At 38.9% G+C, this 25,900-nt stretch overlaps 1 protein-coding gene across 3 annotated transcripts in view; it reads right to left on the bottom strand.

Moving 5' to 3' along the window:
• Positions 1 to 9,512: 9,512 nt before the first annotated feature.
• The window catches only part of STAC3 (SH3 and cysteine rich domain 3), a 141,865-nt gene continuing 125,477 nt past the window's right edge, over positions 9,513 to 25,900 (bottom strand). For all 3 annotated transcript variants that reach the window (XM_073663338.1, XM_073663340.1, XM_073663339.1), the window contains exons 6-11: positions 22,872 to 22,935; positions 22,407 to 22,456; positions 14,174 to 14,265; positions 13,783 to 13,834; positions 12,595 to 12,732; positions 9,513 to 12,046 (exon numbers count right to left, since the gene is read on the bottom strand). In XM_073663338.1, the coding sequence (XP_073519439.1) occupies positions 11,948 to 12,046; positions 12,595 to 12,732; positions 13,783 to 13,834; positions 14,174 to 14,265; positions 22,407 to 22,456; positions 22,872 to 22,935 (495 nt within the window). In that variant the 3' untranslated portion in view covers positions 9,513 to 11,947. The remainder of the gene's footprint in view (positions 12,047 to 12,594; positions 12,733 to 13,782; positions 13,835 to 14,173; positions 14,266 to 22,406; positions 22,457 to 22,871; positions 22,936 to 25,900) is intronic.

Below are 25,900 nucleotides of genomic sequence, written 5' to 3'. Positions count from 1 at the left end.
GTAAGCCCTCAGAATCCTCCTGGATGGAGAAAGAAGAATGTTGTGAAGAAAAAACGGAAAATGGTGGTTATGGGGGATTCCCTGTTAAGAGGAACAGAGGCCGCTATCTGCAGACCAGACATAACCTCAAGAGAAATGTGCTGTCTTCCAGGAGCAAAAATTAAAGATGTGTCTGACAGGATATCAAGACTCTTCAGACCTACAGATCACTACCCATTCCTGCTAATACATGTGGGGACAAATGACACCGCAAGAAAGGACCTGGAAACCATCTGCAGTGACTTTGAAGACTTAGGCAAGAAAGTGAAAGAATTGGGAGCGCAGGTGGTCTTCTCATCCATCCTCCCAGTGGATGGCCATGGAACAATGAGGTGGAATAAGATTCTACAGGTGAACAACTGGCTACGTCGATGGTGCCGTCAACAAGGATTTGGATTTCTGGATCACGGAATGAATTACCTATACGATGGACTACTTGCTAGAGATGGGGTGCACCTTACGAAGACTGGAAAACATGTATTTGGAAGTCGCCTTGCTACACTCATCAGAAGAGCTTTAAACTAGAACAATGTGGGAAGGGAAGCAAAAGGCCAGAAAAAGCCATACAGCTGACAAATACTATTGAGATCTCTGCTACTGGAAGTGGAAAAGAAGAACAAAGACAAAACAATTTAAATAATAAAAATATGGGAGGAAGAGAAACCAATCACAAACTAAAATGTTTTTATACAAATGCACAAAGCATGGGCAACAAACAAGGAGAATTGGAAATACTAATGCAGGAAAAGGAATATGATGTCATTGGAATCACTAAAACTTGGTGGGACGATACACATGATTGGAATAAAAGGCTAAAAGGATACAACTTATTTGCAAGAAACAGACTTGATAAACGAGGAGGAGGTGTCGCATTGTATGTTAGAAAAGCGTATATCTGCACAGAGATTGAAGCTTCAGAGACTGGGAGTTCTGTGGAAACTGTTTGGGTAAGAATACAAGGAGAGAACAACGGAAAGGACACCATTGTAGGCATTTACTACAGGCCATCTGGGCAAGCTGAAGATATGGATGAACTCTTTATGTATCAAATGACCAAGTTCTCCAGAAAATATGACGTAGTGGTCATCGGAGATTTCAACTATCCAGACATTTGTTGGGAATCTCTCTCAAGTAAAACTAACAGGTCAAGCAAATTCTTATCCTCTCTTGCTGACAACTTTATCTTCCAAAAGGTAGGGGAGAAAACAAGGGGATCTGCTACTTTGGATCTAATCCTTATAAACAGGGAGGAAATGGTTGAGGAGGTAAAGGTGGCTGGGACCCTAGGAGGCAGCGATCATGCTATTATAGAATTTTGGATAACTAGAGGAGGAAGACATGTGAAGACTCAAACTTCAAGGTTAGATTTTAGAAAGGCAGATTTTAAGAGACTCAGAAAGAGAATAGGAGGGATCCAATGGCTGGATGTCCTTAAGGACAAAAATGTCCAGGAAGGATGGGAAATTTTTAAAAATGAGATTCTCAAAGCACAATCGTTAACAATCCCGAAAAGTAGGAAGAATGGGAAGCTTTTAAGGAAACCAGGATGGATGAACACAGAACTTAAACACATGCTAAAAAGAAAGAAAGAAATGTTTATTAAATGGAAAGAGGGAGGCATATCTAAAGAAGATTATAATGCAGTCTGCAGATCCTGCAGGGCACGTATCAGGCTAGCTAAAGCTGACAATGAATTAAGGCTTGCAAGAGATGTCAAAAGCAATAAAAAAGGATTTTGGGGGTATGTCAAAAGTAAAAGAAAAGTCAAAGATGCTATAGGATTTTTACAGGATGAAAATGGAGAAATGGTAAGAGAGGATGTTGAGAAGGCCAAACTTTTTAATTCCTATTTTGCATCTGTTTTCTCTCAGAAAGAAAATGTAACATCAACTGATCTTCACTGTCCTTTTAAAGGAATAGAGGAATCCAAGTTATCTGTAAACAGAAAGATTGTGAGGGAATATTTAGCTAACATAAATGAGTTCAAGTCTCCAGGTCCAGATGAATTACACCCCAGAGTACTGAAGGAGATCGTAGAAGAAATTTTAGAACCACTCTCCATAATCTTTGAAAATTCTTGGAGAACAGGAGAAGTCCCAGAAGACTGGAGAAGAGCAAATGTTGTTCCTATCTTCAAAAAGGGGAAGAAGGTGGACCCAGGGAACTATAGGCCGGTGAGTCTGACTTCTATACCAGGAAAGATCTTTGAACAAATTATTAAACAACATGTATGTAAGTACATGGATAAGAATGAAGTGATTAACCAGAGTCAGCATGGGTTTGTAACTAACAAGTCATGTCAGACTAACTTAATTTCCTTCTATGACAGAATCACTGACTGGGTGGATCAGGGAAATGCTGTAGATATAGTATATCTTGACTTCAGCAAAGCATTTGACAAAGTATCTCACACCATCATTATTGAAAAAATGACCAAGTATGCAATGGACCAGGCAACTGTTAGATGGATTCATAACTGGCTTAGTGATCGGACTCAAAGGGTGGTTGTAAATGGCTTCACATCCAGCTGGATGAATGTCTCAAGTGGGGTACCACAGGGCTCCGTCCTGGGACCTATATTGTTCAACATCTTTATCAATGATTTAGATGAAGGAATTGAGGGTAAGCTGATTAAATTTGCTGATGACACAAAACTAGGAGGGATAGCTAATACTAGAGAAGAGAGAGAGAGGATTCAAAAATACCTAAATAAACTGGAGCAGTGGGCAGCAACCAACAGAATGGTTTTTAACAGGGAAAAATGCAAAGTACTACATCTGGGCAATAAAAATGAAAAAAGCATATACAGAATGGGAGGAATAGAGCTAAGCAACAGTACATGTGAAAAAGACTTAGGTATACTAATAGATCATAGACTGAACATGAGTCAACAGTGTGATGCAGCAGCAAAAAAGGCAAATACAATTCTGGGATGTATTAACAGAAGCATACAGTCTAGATCACGTGAAGTCATTATCGGTCTTTACTCCTCTTTGGTCAGACCTCATCTGGAATACTGTGTACAGTTTTGGGCACCACATTTTAAAAAAGACATAGACAAACTGGAGCAAGTTCAGAGAAGAGCGACCAGAATGGTGACTGGTCTGCAAACCATGTCCTATGAGGAACGGTTGCAGGATTTGGGAATGTTTAGCTTGCAAAAAAGAAGACTGAGAGGAGACTTAATAGCTGTCTACAAATATGTCAAGGGCTGTCACATTGTAGAAGGATCATCTTTATTCTCATTTGCACAAGGAAAGACTAGAAGCAATGGGATGAAACTAAATGGGAGGAGACACAGATTAGATATTAGAAAAAACTTTTTGACAGTTAGGGTGATTAATGAGTGGAACAGGCTGCCACGAGAGGTGGTGAGTTCCCCTTCAATGGACGTCTTCAAACAGAGGCTGGACAGACATCTGTCTGAGATGATCTAGTGAATCCTGCTTTGAGCAGGGGGTTGGACCAGATGACCCAGGAGGTCCCTTCCAACTCTACCATTCTATGATTCTATGATTCTATGATTCTATGTTTAAAATTTAATAAAATTCAACTGAGCAACATAACTTTTTGGTTTGTAAGATTTATGCTTCTGTTCATAAAACCTACTCTCGAATGCACTTTGAAGGCTCTAACTTATTTGCATCTTATCAAACCAGCTAAATCTGCAGGGGGTTGAATACTACTTGTAGGCACTGTATTTAGGTCTTGTATTGGTTTTACATGCGGAGAGGGTTTGTGGATTTTAATGCCCATTAGTGTTGCTGCACTGAATTTTGCTAAATGTCTGATCTTTTATTACTAATAAATAGTGAAACACTTTTCTATAATACTGTGGACTCCTTTTTCATCTTCTTTTTCTCTGGTTGTCTAAGTATATTTAACTGTAGCAGATAAGAATGCATGAACGGCCATTTCTGCCCTCTATTGCCCGATCACTTATGTGCAACATTCACAGTATTCTTGTGATTGCAGAGCTCCCAAAACCCAAGCCTTATTACAAAAATGTTTGTTACATATGCTATGGAGGTAGTTTGCTGTCAGCTTGGTTTAACCCCTTAGTGACCAATAGACGTCTTTTTTACTGACCTGCGATATAAGAGACAAGCGTTCCCTGACAGGTGACAATCCTGTAACTGTCACCTGTATACTATAGCTAACAACTTGCTACATCAGCCACAATCAGTGTTGGCACCGACCATAGATGTTTAACCCCTTAGATTCTGCTGTCAATAGTGACTACAGAATCTAAATTGTTAACAAAGCATGGGGGCTCCCTCTTTAACCTCATCGGCACCCTGAGATCTTGATCGTGTGGTCCTGATGTTTGCCATGGCAGGTAACGGCCAAATAGCGGCCTTAGAGTCTGCTGGCTATAGTGGCCTGTTCAGAAGTTATCAAAACTTAGGTGGTAAAAATAAACTTTTTCATTCTTGTCATGCCACTTTCCATTACTTCCTGAAAAGAACCAGAAGGGTTAATGAACTACCTGAAAGCAATTTTAAATACGTTGAGGGATGCAGTTTTTAAAATGGTATGACTTTTGGGTGGTTTCCAACATATAGGACCCCCAAAGTCGCTTCAAAACTGAACAGGTCCCTATAAAAATAATTTTTGTAAATTTCCTTGAAAAAATGAAAAATTACTGCTACATTTTTAAACCTTCTAAAATGCTAATAAAATAAAACAACATTTTACAAATGGTGCTGATGTAAAGCAGACATGATGGAAATGTTATTTATCAATGTTTTTGTGTGGTAGGACTATTGGGATTAAAAGGGATAGTCATTCAAAGTTTGAAAATTACAATTTTTAAAACATTTTTGTCAAATTTCTGATATTTTTATAAATAAACGCAAAACATATCAACCTAAATGCACCATTATTATAAAGTATCATTTGTCACAAAAAAACATTCTCAAAATCAATGGGATATGTTGAAGCATTCCAGAGTTATTACTATATAAAGTGACACTGGTTAGATTTTAAAAAAATTGATCCGGTCACTAAGGGGTTAAATAATCTGCTACTAACATCTGGGTACCAGATACCAGAACACCCTCACATTTTGTGTATAGCCCATGTATCAACAGGTCAAAGCTGTTTATCATAAGTAAAATTTACTACTTACAGTCCCTGGTACATTTACAGTTAAGTACAGATGCGTTTGCACTAGAGATATAGCGGATCGTTTGAAATTCTACTAATTTGCTAAATTTATTTGCGCCGAATAAATTGCTTGTAAAATACGTATGGGGAGAGGAAAGAGAAGGGGAACAAAAACCCCGCTGACCATAAGAGCTTACAATCTATAAGAAAGAGAGAAGACCCTGCTGATGAAAAGAGCATACAGAACCCCAATGTCCATAAGAACTTACAGAATATAGAAGACCGAAAAGAGAGAGAACCCCAATGACCATAAGAACTTACAGAATATAGAAGACAGGAAAAGAGAGAGGACCCCACTGATGATAAGAGCTTATAGTCTCTAAGAGAGAGAGAGGACCCTGCTGATAAGAGCGTATAGTCTACAGGAGAGAGAGATGATCTCGCTGACTATAAGAGCTTACAGACTATAGAAGAGAGAGAAAGAGAGAAGATCCCACTGACCATAAAACCTTACGCACTACAGGAGAGAGAGGACACCGCTGACCATAAGAGCTTACAGACTACAGGAGAGAGAAGACTCCGCTGACCATTAGAGGTCACACTCGATAGAAGAGAGAGACTTACCCAGTGATGGAAAACGACTCTGCAGTACAAACTGTGCTCTACTAGGAACCGCTGATCTGTGATTGCCCAGGTACTGACCACCACTGTACAAGGTGTGATAATCTGTAAGATGTCATAGTTGCAGGGCATTATGGAAAGGCCCACGCAGCAACACAAAATTACATTCGACCGCTCTCTGATGCTTCAGAAGTGTGCGAAATGGTGCGGGACAAGTTTTTTTGGGGACTGAGAATATCAAAATGTTTGACTTCATGGGAAACTGCGAATTTCAGGAAAGTCCACTCAAATTCAATCTTCTGCAGATTAACCCATTTATCTCTAATTTGCACCCCTTGCTGAATTGTGACAGACAGATCATCTCTTATTTTGCACTTATCTTCCCTCTAGATATCTTTGCCTTATATACTGAAATTAGTGTCAGTCACCATGACTTAGGGTTGCTTTTCCTGCCATTTCTATTCGTACTTTTCTCTCTCTGTGGTCTCACCACTTATCATAGGAACAACTTTGAGAAGCTTTTGGCTGATAGAGTAAAATTTCAAATAATCTTAATTCCTAGAGTGCTAAAGGTGACAATACCAATTGGATGAAAGTTGGTTGATAGTTAACTAAATAACTGTTGATTGAACATTCATCTAAAGAACGATTTTTCCGTCAGTGCTGTCATAGACGTTCTAGTTGACACTCGTTTCAGTTGTTCAAAGTGTCAGTGAATATGAAATTATTTTAGGTGAGTAATAAACGTGAGATTTGTTATAGAAGGACATAAGATTTTTTTTGGAATGATTGTTCATGTATCATTCAAAAACGTCAAACACTTACAACTTTTTTCCAGTTCATGACAGAGAGCCATTGGTCGGTTACGACCCCTAATTGTTAAATTCCACCAACAAACGTTCGTTATGGATAAAATCATCCTTTGTTGTCAATTTTATTCAAATATGTATGGGCGCCTATTGCTTTTATAAAACACAACTTTGCACTTAATATTAACACAGAATTTTACAGCAAATGGCATCGTATGAAATTTTCCGCCATTAGAAATTGCGCTGGAATACATGAGTGAAGCCTGATGCTTGTTCTCAGCAACACGTTTTCAAAAATAAAGTTTGGAAACAGACAGAGAAGTTAAATCTATGCACATTTTGTACTCAGTCAAAGGATAAAAACACACTAGTGATTAGATAGAGCACATTAGATGTTAAGATTTCTAAATGTTGCATCATTTGGAGTTGGCAACTGGCCTGGTCTTGACTGTATTGTGTATTAGCACAGAAAACAGCTGTCTTTCTAATTAAATTGAGTAATGAGCCATTATGAACAAAATATGTACAAAAATTAGTGGGGGACAGTAATTTGAGATTAGATAGAGGGGTCAGCAGGTTAAAACAATTTAGTACAGATAGCTGCATATGCCAAGCATTCGAAAATGCTTCCACACCCAATTAGTGCTACCATAAGTGTATGTTCACACTGGGCAGATACACTGCAGATTTTAAATCCAGATTCAAAGGCAGAAAATTTGAGCATATAACATTAGCAGAAATGTGGATGAAATTTTAGCAATCTCATCCACACATTGTAGGGAAAAAAATTGTATGGAAATTGACATGCAGCACAGATTTTATCAATTTATGTTGCAAATTTTACCCATTGAGTTCAATAAGGAATTCAAAATCTGTTACAAATCCCTTGTGTTGCAGATTATGTGCAGATCCCTTCAACTCCTGAAATAAAAAAAAAACACTTTGCAAATCTTAAAAAAGCTCTATACTCATCTAGCCTGGTGCTTCCACAGCTGCCCTGCCTGGTCCTCTTCCAGTCTCTGTATAACCTGGTCTTCTGTGATGATGTCTTGTCTCATTTGACCGTACAACCAGTCAAAGACCACAAGGGTCATAGTGGTGGGACAACAACCTTCATCCAGGATCCAGGAACTCATTAAAAGCAAAAGAAGGACTTACACAATATTAGGTAAGTGAATTTTATTGCTGATCAGTATTTTCAGGGTTTTTTTTAGAAAAACTTGTAAAAATTCTGATTTATAACTTAGTTTTTCACCAACCTGAAGTACATGAAATACAGTAATATAGACCAGGGGTGGACATACCATTGGTGCATTCTCTGGAGCCCCACAGGGTCCCAAGAGGCAAGTGGGCCACATCCACCTCCAAAGCAGCAGGAAGCTTCTGTTACGGACACATTATTGGCCATTAAGGGGCCCATATACTGTTCTTGCACAGGGGCCCTCTTCTGTCTGTGTCCACCCCTGGTATAGACCTTAGGATCTCATGATGTGGTAGGCATTTCATAGGCAGCTCTTTCATATTCCTCATTTTGTGATATAATAGGTGCAGGACATTATGTGATCCAAGCATTGGGAGTACTTTAATTTCATTTATTCAAGTAGGGGGATCATGGGCATAGAAATATCAAGAAATACTGTTATGGAAAATATGCGGAGACTCTCTTATCCCACCGCTGCTTCTCATAGTCCTTGCAGTTATTTGTATAAGGCAATAAATCAAACCAACTTTATAACCCCTACATTTCTCCAGGTATTTATTTGTGTAACTGTGGAAAACATCATTCATATTTTCCAGTGCTAAAAATTAATCTCATGTCCGGGGCAGAACACATTACAAGTTTAGTTGACACTCAGAGGCTCGGCTGCCACCAGAAGATGACGTAGATCATTTCTTTTCTAATGACTCCACACATAGTGTAGCATTAAAATCTTAGCTGTCAATATCAACTGGAAGTATGTGAAGATTATCGCTTCTCTTTTCTCCTCCCAATAGTATAAGAAGTGTCCAGTTTACTCATTGGTGAGGCTTTAATCTCAGTCCGGTAACAAGGAGGCTGTGGAGATGGTAAGGTGCTCAGTCTATAGTCATCGGTTCCCGGAATTTAGAACTTTTGACACCAGTGGTTTTATTGAGGTCCTGTTGTTAGCTGTTACTGGCATTAGACTTGGAGCAGCTGGTAAAGTCATAAGGGCTTGTGCTTATTTTCGACTTCACTTAATAACCGACCGTTTTTTGGCACTCAAAGAATGTTCTATAAATACCTGTATGCTATAATTATCAAAATGTGCATTCATCAAGGGTGTCTCTATCTTCAGCCTGATTACAGTGGCTCTATAGGAAAATAGGAATTATTTATTAGGGAGTACATGCAAATGACACAGTGGAAATCATAGAAATGATGGGCAAAAACTGATGTCTTTTATTAAACACACAAAATGACAACAACAGTCACATTGCCATTCAACAGTCTGCTAATAATTTATATGGTATAACACATGGGACATAAATGTGAGAACTTTGGTATTGGTTTATGTTGTTTGTTAAATGATATAATGGTAAATTGGCTTTTCTCCTAGAATCCTGCTGTGTCCACATAGCTAAGACCTGTTTAGGGGTAATGCTTCTAGGGACAAAACCTACCACCGTAATCTGATGATGTACATTATAAGAGATATGTAAGAGATATGTACCTGACCACTACGCGTACTACCACTAAAAATATTCATGACGCTTGACTTACAATTTAATATATAATCCATCTACTTTGTTCACAGAGTCTCCACCCCTTCTACAGTATCTCTTCCTTATTCTCTGAAATCTGGAACTCTTCCCATCCATTGACCCCATTATTTCCTATCTTTTGACTTCCGCCTTCCAGTGTCGGACTGGGGTGGCAAAGGCCCGCCAGTGACATTTATTCTTGGGGCCCCCTGTTCAGCTACATGCAAAAATAACTTGACCCTAGTACACAAATTTACTTTTGCTTCTATGTAATATTAATTTGGCTAGCTTGTTTAATGACTGATTAGATGATACTTTTTTCTGCAAATTGTGAATCAAGTGTAATAGCACTACTCATTAGCACTCCATGACAGGGGCCTACCGGAGAATTCTCCAGTTCTGCTGTGGGCCAGTCCGAACAATCCTCAACACGCCTGTACAGAACCCAAGTATAATATAGTTGTGCACTCAGGGTACTTGAAAATGTTATAGTTGACTACCATTAATGTCCTTACTATTAGTTTATTGAGACTACCAAAATAGAGACAAGAAAAATGCGATACTTGAATAGAAGCCCAAGTATTTATAGTTTTTTTCTGCTATATGTTCACCTTAATAATCAAAATGAACTTGATTATTATGCATTTTTTAAATATTTTTTTGTTCAATCTATCTATATCTACATCTTGACTGCATGGACCTAGAAACAGCCTGGAGAGGCAGGATATTGTATAGCAGATAAAACTTCCTGCGACAAGTTCTGTAAAATAAATTACAGGTAGATTTTACTATTTAATTTTTTATTTCCAAAGTGATAAACATTTTATTACTTCCACAAAGAGTTTTTATTATCTCATATTCGGACTGGATCATTCTGTAAAGCAGAATCCTCATGGTTATTAAGCAGCTGTGACTTTAATGGAAACTATTCATAGGCAATTTCGGGTATATGTGGCAGAGGGAGTGCGCCTTTTATTGTACTCAAGCAACTTGACATTCAGGAAGAGCAACAGCTAGAGTGCTGTATAATACAAGGTGTTTCCTTCCCCTTGTGTAAACATTTGATTTTACTAATGTATTGACGTCAATTAACCTACATTGACGAGTAATATATTTATACAATCCAACAAAAATAATAATAAATAACAGAAAACATACAACGCTCAACTGAATAATTATAATGCAGTTTTGCAAATTCAAGTGTAAAATTTGGTATAAATGATTCCTAGACTAGGCACTTATCAGACTTGTGTAAATGCATTTATATTTATCTATATTTATTTATTTAGTATTTGCTGCTTCTGTTTCTTTTTACTTTATATTTTATATTTTTGATTAATTTGTACTTCATTTTTTTATTTAAAACAAGTTACTTTTTCCTGCAGATTCAATTTTTTGAAAAAAAATAAATTTTATGAATAGCTAAGGACCAAACTAACAAGAAATCGTCTTATTACTTATTTCTTACTTGTTGTGAGCTCACACTTTTTTATTGACACATATACTGGTTTTAGGTGCTTGACTTGGGTTAACAAAATTATTATTTTAATTGTTTAGCAGATACGGACTTAGAGTGACCATTGGCATTAAATATAAAAATCCCTTATTGATCACTATAGCTATGATTTGGGGTAACATAATAGCCCCTTATTAACCACTATAGCTATGATTTGGAGTAACATTATAGCCTCTTAACAATCACTATAGCTATGATTTAGGGTAACATAAAGGTCTCTTATCAATCATTATAGCTTGATTTGGGTAAAAAAAATTCATTTATTGACCAACGGACAGTTAGCCACTAATTACCATAGGCACTTGAGCTCTACTGGTATAATGAAAGAGTCACTGTGTCTGAATGAAAGTACTAGGACTGTCTTGTTTCAATATTATACAAAGACTATAAAAAAAAAGTTTGGCAAGTAATATATTTATGTCTTTTTAGTTTTAGGAGTTTTATGATTTGTTGAAGAAATTAACAAAAAAGCAAAACAAAAATTATAAAAAAAAAAGGGCAAGATATTTAAATAAGTGAGGAATCCGAAAGCTTAACTGGGATGCAAACTATTCATTAAAGTTTCTTTGTGATCATTTTTGTGTGTTGCTTATGAAGTACATGGAGAATAGATATCAGAAAATTTCCATAATTCATAGTCCATTACACATTGTCAAGGCAAGAAATTTTACAGGGCAGTAACATTTCAAATACTTCAGGATTTAGTATGTATATTTTTAAAGAGGTCATGGACAATAAAGTCAAAATGTAATATGTCGACAGAGTCAATACCACTTGAAAAGTTTTAAAGCCCACTCAATATTCGCCATGTTGACCAATGGACCAGTAACGAGTTTACCAATTCTCATATGTTTGACTTATAACACATGTAGACTCCTCAGCACCCCAAAACCCAGTCAACTATGTAAGTTAGGATTAGTTGACACCTAAGTGATACCTTCTCCAGTCCAGGTAGAGCTAAACGAACAACTTGGCAAAAACCTTTAACATCCAGATAGTACTGGCAATGAGCCCTGTTTCCCACTAAAGAAAAATCATCTCAAATGCTCAGAGGTGGATGTGATTACTATGTCAATCATTATGTCATGTTCCACTGATTTCAGTTTGTCAACTCTTTGTTCTACTTTCCTCATATCTCTTGCAGAAAGTCTACAGGAAAGAGTCCCACTTTTCGTCCAGTCAAGACTTTGATGTAACCATTTACTTCTTCCCCTTTCTGTACCACAATCTAGATCAAAGACAAAACAGATTCATTACTAAACAAGGTTACACTAGAAAATACTGTACATCTTAACACTGCCAGCTCAAAATAAAGATAACCAGGATTAGGAAAAAAATAGATGTAATATGTATTTCCAGAAATAGTGTTACTATGGTTCATTGTCTGAATCTTCTATTGCATCTATAATGAAGAAAATAGGTCTGAAGATACATAGATACACAAGTGGAGCTGTTCTTGTGAAACCCTTTTCCCTAACCTAATTCTTTCTAAATCAATTAATAATAAACAATTAAAACCACAATGGTTGTATAGACACCACACATTAGGATATAATTTGAGTTTATGTTTGATACGTAGAGTAACAAAAGTTTGTAGCATTTTGAAGCATTCATTTCATGCCTACACAGATCTGTTCCTAACCACCAAATGTGGTTGTAGAAAAAGAGAAAAACAATGCAGAAGAGAAAACCAATACCTCCACAATAAAAACTGACCATAAAAAGGTAAAATAAACAATTTAAATAAACATATAAAAGGCTGAACTATATTTTTACCTGGTCTTTCTTGAGTGTGATCTGTCCAATTTCTCTATTTCCCACAAAGGATCTGGTTACCTTGTATACTCTCTCACCAGCTCGCACACGAATGATGAAATTAGCTGGAAAGTAGCCAGCTTTCTCACCAATTTTACCCTAAGGTTAGAAAATTAAATAAAACTAAAATTATTTCAGGCTAAAATGTAAACACTATGTAGAGTCTTATTCTTAGAAAAAATGTCGCTAAGTCTCTGATGTGTTACTCAACTGCTCCAGTGCTGGGCTGTTTGTCCTCCTTACCCCGGTTGGCTCCTTCTGATCCTATAATGCAGCAGGTTACCATGGTAACCTGGCCTACACCTCTTATGTTACACTAAGGTGTTTTAGGCTGAATCAGGTGGTGATACACCGTTTTAGTATTCAAGCAGTCTGGCATGCTTGACACTATCATTCCACTGGGCTCTGTTACTCAGTTCTGCTACTCGTATTTTTCTATTTGCTCATATAGTGTTCTGCCTGCCAAATCCAGCTCTGCTGTACCATTAGGTTTTGATATTTCAATTGTGTCTCCTTACAAACCCAGTTGTGCTATTCCTCTGGGCTCTGCAACCCACAAGTGTGCGTTCTGACATACTCAGATCTGCCATATTTGGGTTATAGCATTGGTGTGGCACTGCATACTATTCACTGTTTTTATCCCTTGCACAGCAATAGTGCAGGAAGTCAGGCCCATTCAAGAGCTGGGTGGTCTAGATCGCGGCTGTGTATGTAAAAATTAGAAAAGGACACATTTTAATTTTTAGGATTGGTGACATCCCAAAGATTGTGTTCTAGCTCTATACCATCAATTTATAAGATGGGAAAAGCCCTTTAAAAGGGTTTTCCCATGAACAAAAGTTCATTTTAAAAATTGTCTGTGTCTGACCGTGTACGGTCAGCAAAAGACAATACAGACATTACAGCATTGGATCGCAGGGGATTCATTTTGTGAGGTAAAACATTTTACTGCCTGTTTTTAAACAATGTTTTACCTCACAAAATAATGTAATAAGTGTATTGTCTTTTTCTTCCTCCCCTGGCCAGGAGATGTGGTATGTTTCGTATACGGTCAGACACAGACAATTTTTAAAATGAACTTTTGTTCGTGGGAAAACCCCTTTAAATATGTTTATAACATATCTTGTTTTAATAAATGGGTGCACGTACCCTCCACCACTCTTCATTGGAGTCATCAATGACAGTGATCCTATCTCCAGCCCTGTAACAAAATATTATTATTATTTATTATTATAGCGCCATTTATTCCATGGCGTTTTACATGTGAAGTAGGGATATACATAGCAAAAAACATTTACATAGTCTTAACAAAACGAGTCAGCGTCTGGTACAGGAGGAGCGAGGACCCTGCCCGCGAGGGCTCACAGTCTACAAGGGATGGGTGAACAGTCTACAATATGAATATATTTCACTTCATATGAGCAGACATTGACACTATTACATACAGTATAAATGTCTGCATATTATTAGTTCCATATATATTCTTTAGTTTGTCAGTGATAAATCCTTGCTGTGAAGAACCATCAAAGTTAATACTTACTGGAAATCTAGGTCGTCCTTCTCCAAGGCTTTGAAACGGTAAAGAGCAACAAAATAGTGAGATTGCATGAAGCCAGGTTGTGCCTTCTTATTCTGATATGGGAAAAGTATGACACATTGTACAAATCAATGTCAAGAATCAGTGGAATTTCAGTAATAAGACAGAATCATCCATACATCGCAAAAGATGTAAAATAACTAAGGCAGTGGCTTGCCCTGGAATGTACTAATGCACACTGGCACTTGGAGTCTGAGATATTTTGCAGATTGACAAGACTCCCCCGAAACACTAAGCAAAGGGGGACATGACTTTGAGAGGGAACATATAACTCCTTCAGCTTTATTTGCTTAGCTATGTAGATATTAAGCAGGGGTAATTCAGTTTTAATAAGGAGGAGCACCTTATGTCTGTTCTTAGTTTACAAAGAAATGTAACGTCCCGTCTCATCTCTACAATTCTCTTACCTGAAGAACTGGAGGAAACATTTCTCTCCTGCCCACCCTGTTGCAATCAATCTTTTTTCTTTTACAATTGATTATTTAACCATTGCTTGTATTTTCATGCGTGTCTTATTGTTGTATTACCTATAGTATATCTTGTACCATGACCAATTCTGTCATGGATAAAGAGTTAATTAAAACCAGCTTAAACCTTCTAAGTCCAAGGGAAGGGCAATCCTTCAACAGTGTTTCTCTATAAGTTCCGCCACAGGGTTTTTTTCCTCCCTTGATTGCTGTAAGAGGACTTTTTGTGAGATGGAGGTTTACTGTGTTTAGTCCCCTTGTTATATCTTATGCAGGGGCATCTAGTAAATACATTTATAGCATTGAACTAAATGTTAAAAAAGGAAAAGTGTCAATAGTGGCTTGGAATTTTTTCTTTTTATGTAAACTTTCAGGCTAAGTGCCCACGATGCAGAAATGCTGCATATTTTTTCCACTTCTCCCTGGCAGGAAAGATGCATGCAGATTTTACATGTGTTTTTCCCGCCAGGTAGAAGCGTTTGTCAAGCGTTTTTGCATGCATTTCTGCATGCGGGTTATCAAGCGCTTTTCCAAGCGATTTTAGCATTACTTGGAAAAGTGCTTGACAACTTGGTCACACTATATAAATCCATGCAACCAGCATGGATTTATATAGTGTGACCAAGTAATAGTTAAAAAAAAAGAATAAGAATGGTAAAAAATAAAATGTAAAGATTACACTTACCTTCCGATGACCCCCGGCCTCCTCAGCGATGCGTCTGGTGTGTTGGGCGGCTCGCGGTGGTGTGAAAGGACCTGCCATGACGTCATTTAGTCATGTGACAGGTCACGTGACCGCCGAAGTCAGCAATTGTATAATCTTTTCTAAATACCCAGCTTAACAGTCCCTTTATACTGCCTGACATAAACAGATGTTTAAAAGTCTTTTTACAGTCCTTTTTTAATATGCTAATTTCCTTTTGACTAGTCCATGGGGTGTTTGTTTCCTCAGACTAGTTGTCCCACTCTGCATGTTATTACACCTCTGTGGGTGATAACATGATATGCAAGAGTTGGTGTCATCGCCTGCTCTCTGAAAATCTTGTGCATGTGTGCTACTTTTTTGCCTACAAGTCATTGCGCCTCTAAAGCCGGGTATATGCATCCCGGCTTCAGAGGCACACTGCCATGACTGGAAGGAAGTGCTGGAACAGATCTTCTTCGCTTCCGGACATGTGCAATATGAAGAAACAAATGCCCCATGGACTTGTGAAAAATGTAAGCTTGCCTAAGAAAACTTAGTGAATGATTTAGGGCTGGTCAAGCTGGAAGACTGGGAAGAAATTGCTGGAAAAAATACTTGTTTGTACCATGGATTTAGGAAAAGGTGTGTGCCAAGTCTATTCACTGGTGTAACTAAAGTCATGCTATTAAGCCATGTGCAAGCACGTGAAACTGTTAAGCTGTTGCCTCTGTCTGTGACAAAAGTTGTGTGTATAAAGATTTGTGCCTGCTGTTAACCACTTCGCACCAGAGCCTGTTTTTGCCTTCGTGACAGGGCCAATTTTTTCAATTCTGACCACTGTCACTTTATGAAGTAATTACTCTGGAATGCTTCAACGTATTCCCCTGATTCTGAGACTGTTTTTTCATGACATATTGTACTTCATGATAGTGGTAACATTTCTTCGATATAACTTGCGTTTATTTGTGAAAAAATCGGAAATTTGGCGAAAATTTTGAACATTTTGCAATTTTCAAATTTTGAATTTTCATGCCCTTAAATCAGAGAGATATGTCACACAAAATAGTTAATAAATAACATTTCCCACATGTCTACTTTACATCAGCACAATTTTGGAACCAAAATTTTTTTTTGTTCGGGAGCTATAAGGGTTAAAAGTTGACCAGCGATTTCTCATTTTTCCAACAAAATTTACAAAAACATTTTTTTAGGGACCACATCATATTTGAAGTCACTTTGAGGGGTCTTTATGACAGAAAACACCATTCTAAAAACTGCACCCCTCAAGGTGCTCAAAACCACATTCAAGAACTTTATTAGCCCTTCAGGTGCTTCACAGGAATTTTTGGAATGTGGAAGAAAAAAATTAACATTTAACTTTTTTCACAAAAATGTTACTTTAGACCCAATTTTTTTTAATTTCACAGGGGTAACAGGAAAAAATGGACCCCGAATTTTTTTGTGCAATTTCTCTTGAGCGTGCTGATACCCCATATGTGAGGGAAAACCACTGTTTGGGCGCACTGCATGGTTTGGAAGGGAAGGAGCGCCATTAGACTTTTTGAATGTAAAATTTGTCTGAATAATTAGCAGACGCCATGTTGCGTTTGGAGAGCTCCTGATGTGCCTAAACAGTGGAAACTCCCCACAAGTGACACCATTTTGGAAACTAGACCCCTTAGGGAACTTATCTAGATGTGTGGTGAGCACCTTGAACCCCAAGGTGCTTCACAGAAGATTATAATATTGAGCTGTAAAAATAAAATTTTCACATTTTTCCCACAAAAAAAATTTTCATCTCTTAATTTTGCATTATCATAAGGGTAATAGGATAAATTGCACCATGAAATTTGTTTGTGCAATTTCTCCTGAACACGCCGATACCCCATATGTGGAGGCAAATTACTGTTTGGGCGCATGGCAGGGTTCGGAAGAGAAAGGAGCGCTATGTTGGCTGGGATAGGTGGCAGACACCATGTCACATTTGAAGAGTTGCTGACATGCCGAAACAGCAGAAACCCCCACAAGTGACCCCATTTTGTAAACTACACCTCTCAAGGAATTCATCTAGGGAAGTAGTGAGTATTTTTTAATTTTTAAATTTATACCATTGGGCAGTGAAAAAAGCATAATTATATTTTTACCACAAAAAAATATTTTACCCTCAGATATTATATTTTCACACAGGGCAATGGGTAAAAATGGTGCCGAAATGTGTCACACAATTTCTTCTAAAAGAGGCAATACCCCATATGTGGCTGTATCGTACCGCTCAGCCATACGGCGAGATCTGGGGGGGACGGAGTGCTATTTGACAATTGGAGAACAAATTATTGTAGAATAGGCATTTGGATTTGGGAGCACAAAATTTTCTGAATTTCTTTTGGGGGGCAAGGGCCATTTCGCTTTTCCAGAGCCTTTCTGCTACCAGTAACTTGGAAGTCCCTTATATTTTTAACAGATGACGGACCTGAGTGGGGACTAGCTTTTTTTGAGGACTGAGTTGAAGCATTTATTGGGAACATTTTACGTAACATTTATCCGGCGCTCTAGGCTGAGCACTTACATCGGGGTTTCCATCTAAATTTCCAAGTGATGTAATTCAGATGAAACCCCTGCGGGATCCATTCACTGTAATGAGGCAGCAGAGTTACTCTGGACTCCGTCTGGCCTCTGTTTAGCGGTGTCCTTTTTTCAGAAGTGCACAAAACTGTGGCCAACCGCACTTTTATGCACGCCTAAAACAAATGACACCGTGGGATCCCAGGCTAGACGGCGTCCACAGTGGCCTATATCTGCCTCATTACAGGGAATCTTCCGTCATGGGTTCCGGCTGAATCATGTATTTCAGAGATTTACACGGAAACTCTGGTGTAAGCGCTCAGCGCAGGATAAATGTGGCCAGAGCCTTACTGCGATCTTTGGGAGACATAATAAACAAATCAGTAGCAGGTGAAGAATTGGTTTTATTTATTTTTTACGCCGTTCCTAGTGTGATATAACTGATTAGATTACTTTATTCTTCGGGTCGGTGCGATTACAGAGATACCAGATTAATATCGGGTTTTTATGACTGACAGCTGTCACACACTAAAAGACGCTTTTTTTTGCAAAATCTAGTTTTTGCATCACCATATTTTGAGAACTATAATTTTTCCATATTTCGGCCGACAGAGTCATGTGATGGCTTGTTTTTTGCGGGACGAGTTGACATTTTTATTGGTACCATTTTTGGGTACGTGACATTTTTTTGGGAGGTAAAATTAACAAAAACGAACAAATCAGGAATTGTTTTTTGAGGTTTTTTTTATGCCGTTCTGCGTGTGGTAAAAGTGATCAGGCAGCGTTATTCTTCGGGTCAGTACGTTTACAGCGATACTACACTTACTGTATTTTTTTTTATGTTTTGGCGCTTTTACACAATAAAACTATTTTATAGAAAAAAATATTTTTTTTGCATTGCTTTATTCTGAGCGCTATTACTTTTTTACTTTTCGGCTGATGGAGCTGTATGGCGGCTTTTTTTTTGCAGAACAAGATGATGTTTTCAGCAGTACCATTTTTATTTCTATTTTGCTTGTTGATCGCATTTTTTTCCACTTTTTGTTTGGCGATATGATGAAAAAGCATATTTTTTTGCTCCGTTTTTTTATTTATTTGTGTGCACAGAAGGAGTTAATTAGTGTGACAGTTTTATAGCTCGGGTTGTTTCGGACGCGGCGATGCCAAATATGTGTACTTTTTTGGGTTTTGTAAAAATATACGGATTTATTGGTTTAATATTTTATTTATTTATTTTTATTTATTTTGTGATTTTTTTTTTAACAATTTAAAAACTTTTTTTTTTTTTTTTTTTTTACATTTTTACTTAGTCCCTGTATGGGACATTAATTTTTATTTTTCTGATCACTGATCTCATGTAATGTAATAGACATATATTACATTACATGAGATCTTCGCTGACTGTTTCACACTGTGTCTCCTGCCAGGCTTCAGCTGCAGGCTGAGCCAGGCAGGACACCATATATGGCAGATCTGGAGGCGGTCATGTGACCTCCAGCTGCCATAGCAACCCCAGGTCCTGGAAGGTATCAATGGTCGTCGGAGAGGTAAGTAAGACAACCCCCTCTCCTCTGTCTATCTTCTATATGCCGCGATCACTATAGATCGCGGCATATAGAACATAGCAAAGGGTTAACATCATTGGGACCTCATCCAATCAGGTCCCGATGATGTCCCCTGTCAGAGCTAACGCTCTGCACCGGAATCGCAGCACTTGCAGCACCCTGGGGGTCCTGAGCGCTGCAAGACCACCCACCGTTTTTAAACGTCGGCGCTGCACAGAGCCCAGCAAGCGCCGATGTTTATCTACAGTGGGCGGTCGGGAACCGGTTAAAGGGAATCTGTCAGCAGGTTTTTGTTTCCTCATCTGAAAAGACCCCGAATCCAACGATGTATCACTTAGTTCACTGGGTGCAGCAGATTATGAGACAATCAGAGTTTTTAGATGAAGCAAGCAACAGATCTCACAAAGCTAATCCCACCCATGTCATACGTAGTACATAGACAGTTATCTGCTTATCGCAGGAGGTAGCGGAGTCAGGCCAGTGCTCTTGTGCCAGTTAGTCATAGCAATGATAATGCCCTAGTGATAAAACCTTCATTGTAAATAAACAACAGCATACAGCTTGATAAGTGACACAGTGTTTTAACCCCTACCTCATGCTGTCCTCAGATTATAAAGAAATAACTTGCTGGCAGATTCTCTTTAACTGTCCTTGTTTCTATTTAGCGGAAAATAATGGTTATTTTGCGGAAAATAATGGTTATTTAGCGGAAAATAATGTTTTTTAACAACTATGTCCTCTCCTGTTCCTTTGAGAGTGACAATGGCTAGGGGATATAATGTGGGAGTAGTAGTAACCTGGTAAGGCCCATCATTCATCCACGGGTATGTTATCACTGGTGTTTTGGTGTGCAACAATGTGACTCATGCCTGCACACATCATATGGTTTCAACAAGCTTATGCTTATAAAATGTAGATATACAGTAGATTAGATGCCCAAGTGGCCACTATCACATACTTTGTTTCCCAAAAATGTTGTTTTTTTAATGAAAAATACAGCAACTTGTTGTCCACTGCCTGTTGTCGAGACTCATCTATCTATAACTACAGACAAGCAGGGTGGATTACAGGAAGTAGGGACAGGTAGTGGGGACCTTACAAGCCTGCCCTCTCTGCTAGCTTGTATACAGGAAGTGTACCACCGAACCTTATTGCTGTGTGGATCTGTATATGAATGTTTTTATCATTAATTTTCCTGCTCATTTTACATAGCAGAATAGATGTGCAATTTTACCTCCTCTATGCAATCCCAATGTCTTCTGTTAACCTCCTCACGTTTATTCAGCTTGTCTCCTTGTATTGTCTCATTCTCTTCTCTATTGTTGTGTTTTGCGATAATGCAATACCTTGTAGTAAGTAAGGGGACGAGAGCATGGAGAGTATACTGTTGGCAGCTGTACCAGTACAGTACACAACTCCATAGTGATAAAGAAATTAAATAATCATTTCTAGTGGGTTAGGCAGCTACAGGAGGCTTGAGAACAACTAGGAGGATCAAAAATTGGAAGAAAATCACAGGTATCATGCTATGTAGGATTGGGCATTTACATTACATTTTTATCCAAATGTCTTTGGATAACTGGGTGATTTTCCTGTTTTGCGTATTTGTTTTTTCCTCCCCTTCTTCCAAGAGCCATAACTTTTTACATTTCTCCATCCATATGAGGGCTTGTATTTTGTGTTACAATTCGTAGTTTTCAATTACATCATTCATTTTCAGACTCATGGTAAAGGAAAATAGGGAAAAAAATAAAATGCAGTGAAATTGTGCAAAAAAATCCATTCCACAGTTTTCAATTAGGCTTTGTTTTACTGGTGTTCATTGTGAGGTAAAAATAACCTGCCAATATGATATTATGATATGCCAGGTTAGAATGATTACCGTGATACCAAACTTTTTTTTTTTTTATTTATGTGACGGAAAAAAAAATAATTTGATTGTTTTGCCGTGTTGTGTGACCCATAATGTTTTCATTTTTAGTTGATGAAGCTTTGTAAAGGCTTCCTATTGTATTTTTTTGCGGTGAAGCAGCAATCAAACATCGCAACTCAGGCATTTTATTTTTTCTCACTACGTCGTTTACCAATAGGGTTAATTAATTGTAGATTTTGTTAAATCGTTCTCTTGTGTACATGTGGATACCAAATATGTTTTGGTTTTCTTTTTATTCCTTTACTTTTAATGGAGTAAAAGAGGGATGATTCAACTTTTGATATTTTTTAATTTCTTTTTTATATTTTTCAAAACTTTTTATTCTATTTTTTTAGTCCCCTTAGGGGACAAAAACTGTTTCACTTGATTTATTTTTTTCAGGAGATATTCCACGTTATGTACATAAAATTCATGGGTGCCAATAACTATGAGCAGGACTGTATGTCAGAAAGGGATTAAAACAAGAACTGGCTGAACTTGTCATTGTTTTCTGGTATTTTTATAAACAGAAAATTGGCAGAAAATCTTTACATTTGAGCCTTGCCCCTTTTTGATGGCAGTATCTCTTACTGTAAATGGTCTCAATTTAGTTATTCACAAATGGATTGATTTTTTGATTGACCACATAGTCCTCTGTACAGAATAATGGTCCCACAATGTCCTCCATACAGAATACAGAATAATGGACCCCATATAGTCATCCATACAGAATAATGGCCCCACATAGGGGTGGTGGTTTTGGTGTCGCGGGCCAAATAAAACCACCCTGTGGGCCAGATTTGGCCCACAGGCCAGAGTTTGACATGTGTGGTCTAATATTTAACATTTTAATGAACAGGTTCAACCTCATATTTTTCTATATCATAACAATAAATGCTCTTTTATACTCAGTGCTACATTTACCAGACTTTGCTCAATCACGTCTTAGCTTGAAATTGACGCATTTTGAAAAACAGCAATTTACCTTTGCATCTTGTGCGTTTTTATCTCCTTTTTTGTCGCCATCAGGAGAATCTAGGATTAAACAAGACAGCAGTGGTGGGAATGACACTTGTGCAGCACATTTCTTTTTGAGACCTCAAAGCTCTTTTCAGAAACAATTAAACCATGGGTCTTGCAATTATGATTACTCATTTATAATTGGAGCTCATTATCTCCCTTGAGAGGATAAAAAGCTGAATTGACCTTCTGTGGAATCATAAGTCTGACCTTCACGTCAGAAGAAGATATCACTGAGAGCAACTATTACTGGCTAAACTGTTCCTTTTACACATAACTCTCTGTGGGCTGTAAGGTGAGCTGTAGATATTAACACCCATGAAAAAAATATTTTCAACACAATTGGAGACTAATAGGATATGGTAAATCCACAATCTCTGTATCTCCTATTAGATGTACACCATCAAAGATCATGAGAGAAGACACTAACCTCCTTCCTGCTTTCCTTCCTCTTGTTTTGGTGGCTCTGGTTCCTCATCAATCATAGTAGCAGGCTGGGGGACAGAAACAACACAGTCATGTATACACAGGAAGATAAAACAAGGGCAAATTTAATCAGAATATTTTCCTTATATTCCAACACTTCATAGCGTTTAGCAGCACAATTATCATATCAGTGTGGGGCTCATTTTCCAGTCAAGCGTTGTACTCATTTGCACAGGAATGAAAGTCAGAAAAAAGACCTTGGTAAAGTTTGAACTTCATTTCCCCTGGAGAGTTAGTGAAAAAAATGCAGATAAAACAAAAATTCTCCAAAGAATGATGACACAGTGGAAACTGATCAAAATAGGGAACATGAAAGAGATAATGGTAAAATGTATTATACACTGAGACTGTTGTAGAACTAAAATATATCTAAGCAAGGGCGGAAACCAGGATGTTTGTGCACCAGGAAGTGTGCCAACAAGCCACTGTACTTTGGCCAGACATTTAGATATGTCAACGGTCTCTTCCAGCGTGCAGAATACTGATTCACAAGAGTGCTGAATTTACCGATGATATAGCATATTAAGTGCAATACTGATGAAATTTCACAAAGAAATTTTATATTACGTTATACAATATATGATTTAAGTGGTGCCACACACAAATATATTATACAGTACATATATTTACACACGCCTCAACATTGTAATACACATGCCTCAACAATTACACACACCTCAACATTGAAATAGCAAAACCAAGAAGGAAAAGTCGTGGAATTCTTGAAATTACGTCCCAGATGTGCTCGATGGGAGACAAGTCTGGAGATGCTGCAGGATATGGTAGCATGTTTAGGCCATGCAGGCTGCTCATAGTAGCACAAGCAACATGTGATCTGGTGTTGGTTGTGTTGAAAAACAGCTCCTGGGACACTTTGGAAATATGAATGTACCACTGGTTTTACAATTGATTCATTCTGTACTGCAAATTAAATTGGAAGTCACATACCAAGTCTAAAGCATCAGTGTCTGCACAAACTATCAGATGACATTAGCACAACAATGGGCTACGAGTAGAGTTGAGCCACCCCCGTAGTGTTCGGGTTCGGTTCGGTTCGTCGAACACCGGTGTGTTCGTGGAACGGTTCGTCGAACTGTTCGTCAAACACCGTTAAAACCAATGGCAGGCAAACAAAAACATATAGAAACACATAGAAAACACCTTCAAAGGTGTCCAAAAGCTGACAAACTGCTCAGAAGACACAACTTAAGCCCCCGTCTCACATAGCGAGATCGCTAGCGAGATCGCTGCTGTGTCACGGTTTTGGTGATGCAACAGCGACCTCACCAGCGATGTCGCTATGTGTGACACTTTGCAGTGATCAGGCCCCTGCTGTGAGGTCGCTGATCGCTGCAGAATGTCCTGGACCTTTTTTTGGTCGTTGCCCTCCCGCTGGTCAGCACACATCGCTGTGTGTGACCAGCGGGAGCAGCGATCAAGCTGGTAACCATGATAAACATCGGGTTACTAGGGGCACACGCGCACCTAGTAACCCGCTGTTTATCATGGTTACGAGCCTGCTAAAGTGAGCGGTAACCTCCCGCTCACCGTAGCAGGCTGGTAACCGTGATAAACAGCGGGTTACTAGGGGCACGTGTGCCCCTAGTAACCCGATGTTTACCATGGTTACCAGCCTGCTCCTGCTTCAGCAGGCTGGTAACCAGGAGCAGGACATCGTGGAAAGATTCTTTCCACGATGTCGCTGCTCCCCTGATCGTTGGTGAGCCTGCCTGTTTGACAGCTCACCAGCGACCACATAGCGACGCAGCAACGATCCCTGACAGGTCGTATCGTTGTTGGGATCGCTGCAGCATCGCTAAGTGTGACGGGGCCTTAACACATGGAAAAGTGACAAGTACATATAGTCATGCGAAAAGAAAAGAGGTGGAGGAGTAAAAGGAGGGGGAGACACAGATATAGGCATGTCATGCCCTTCTAAAATCAAGAAAGGCTGGAGTAAAAATCTAAAATCAGCCTACCAACACCCAGATGTCGTGACAAGAAAATTAAAAAAAGAAATATCTTTAGGTAGAATGGCGGTTCCATTCAGAACACTTTCCTTACAAGACGTAGTGGTATCCCCGTTGTGAGTTGTGCCAAAAACGGAACCCAATACATTCGGACTAATCCACCATTTGTCATATCCAAGGGGCAGGTCAGTAAACGACAACATCGATGTGGAACCAAGTACAGTAGTATATACTGTACATCCTTTGACAAGGCAATCAGGTGGATCAAGAAGTTGGGAAGGGTCACCCTAATGGCCAAAACAGACATTGATGCGGCGTTTTGGTTACTTACTACCTGTGCCTCCGAATAGGGTCCACCTATTGGGCTGCTTCTGGGAAGGAGCATACTATATAGATCGCTGTTTGCCCATGGGGTGGTCCAGATCCTGCTCACTATTTGAGGCGTTTAGTTGCTTCCTCGAATGGGTTGTAATGGAAGTTTCTAAGGGGGCACATATTATCCATTACCTCGACAACTTCTTATGCCTGGGCCCAAAATATTCGCCACAGTGTGAATACACGCTGTAGTCCACTTGTGAGAAGGAGAGAGCTGGAGGGAGAGTGGACACCACAGAGCCGAGGGGTTAGATGGAGAACGGAAGAAGGAGTACAGTGGAAGGCCGACCTGAGCTCCCACACGTTCCTGCTGGGCGGGGAACAGCCCTGGGAAGAAAAGCAGCTTGCGCATCCCTTTGAGGTTACGGGCGCGAGCGGGCAGAGGGACTACGCTGGAGTGCGAAGCCGACACGGCCAGTCCGTTCCTGCCCGTGCCACCTCTGTGTCGCTGGGTTTGTGCCAAAGCCGCGGTGGACCCTGACGGCCAGCCCCCCTCTCCCAATACTGGTGCCTGTCCGCTGGTGGGTCGAGCCCCCCCCGCGGTGGAGGCAGGTCTAAGCTCTGTAATTTAAATTGTCTCTGTAATTTGAATGAGTACACTTTAAATCCTTTTACAAGGATCTATTGG

Source organism: Phyllobates terribilis, unplaced genomic scaffold (assembly GCF_046119375.1).
Source record: "Phyllobates terribilis strain yellow unplaced genomic scaffold, ASM4611937v1 Scaffold_2__4_contigs__length_985480577, whole genome shotgun sequence".
In the NCBI taxonomy this organism is placed as follows: Eukaryota; Metazoa; Chordata; class Amphibia; order Anura; family Dendrobatidae; genus Phyllobates; species Phyllobates terribilis.
The sequence above is the reverse complement of the archived record's forward strand: the minus strand, read 5'-3'. Positions and strand labels throughout refer to the sequence as shown.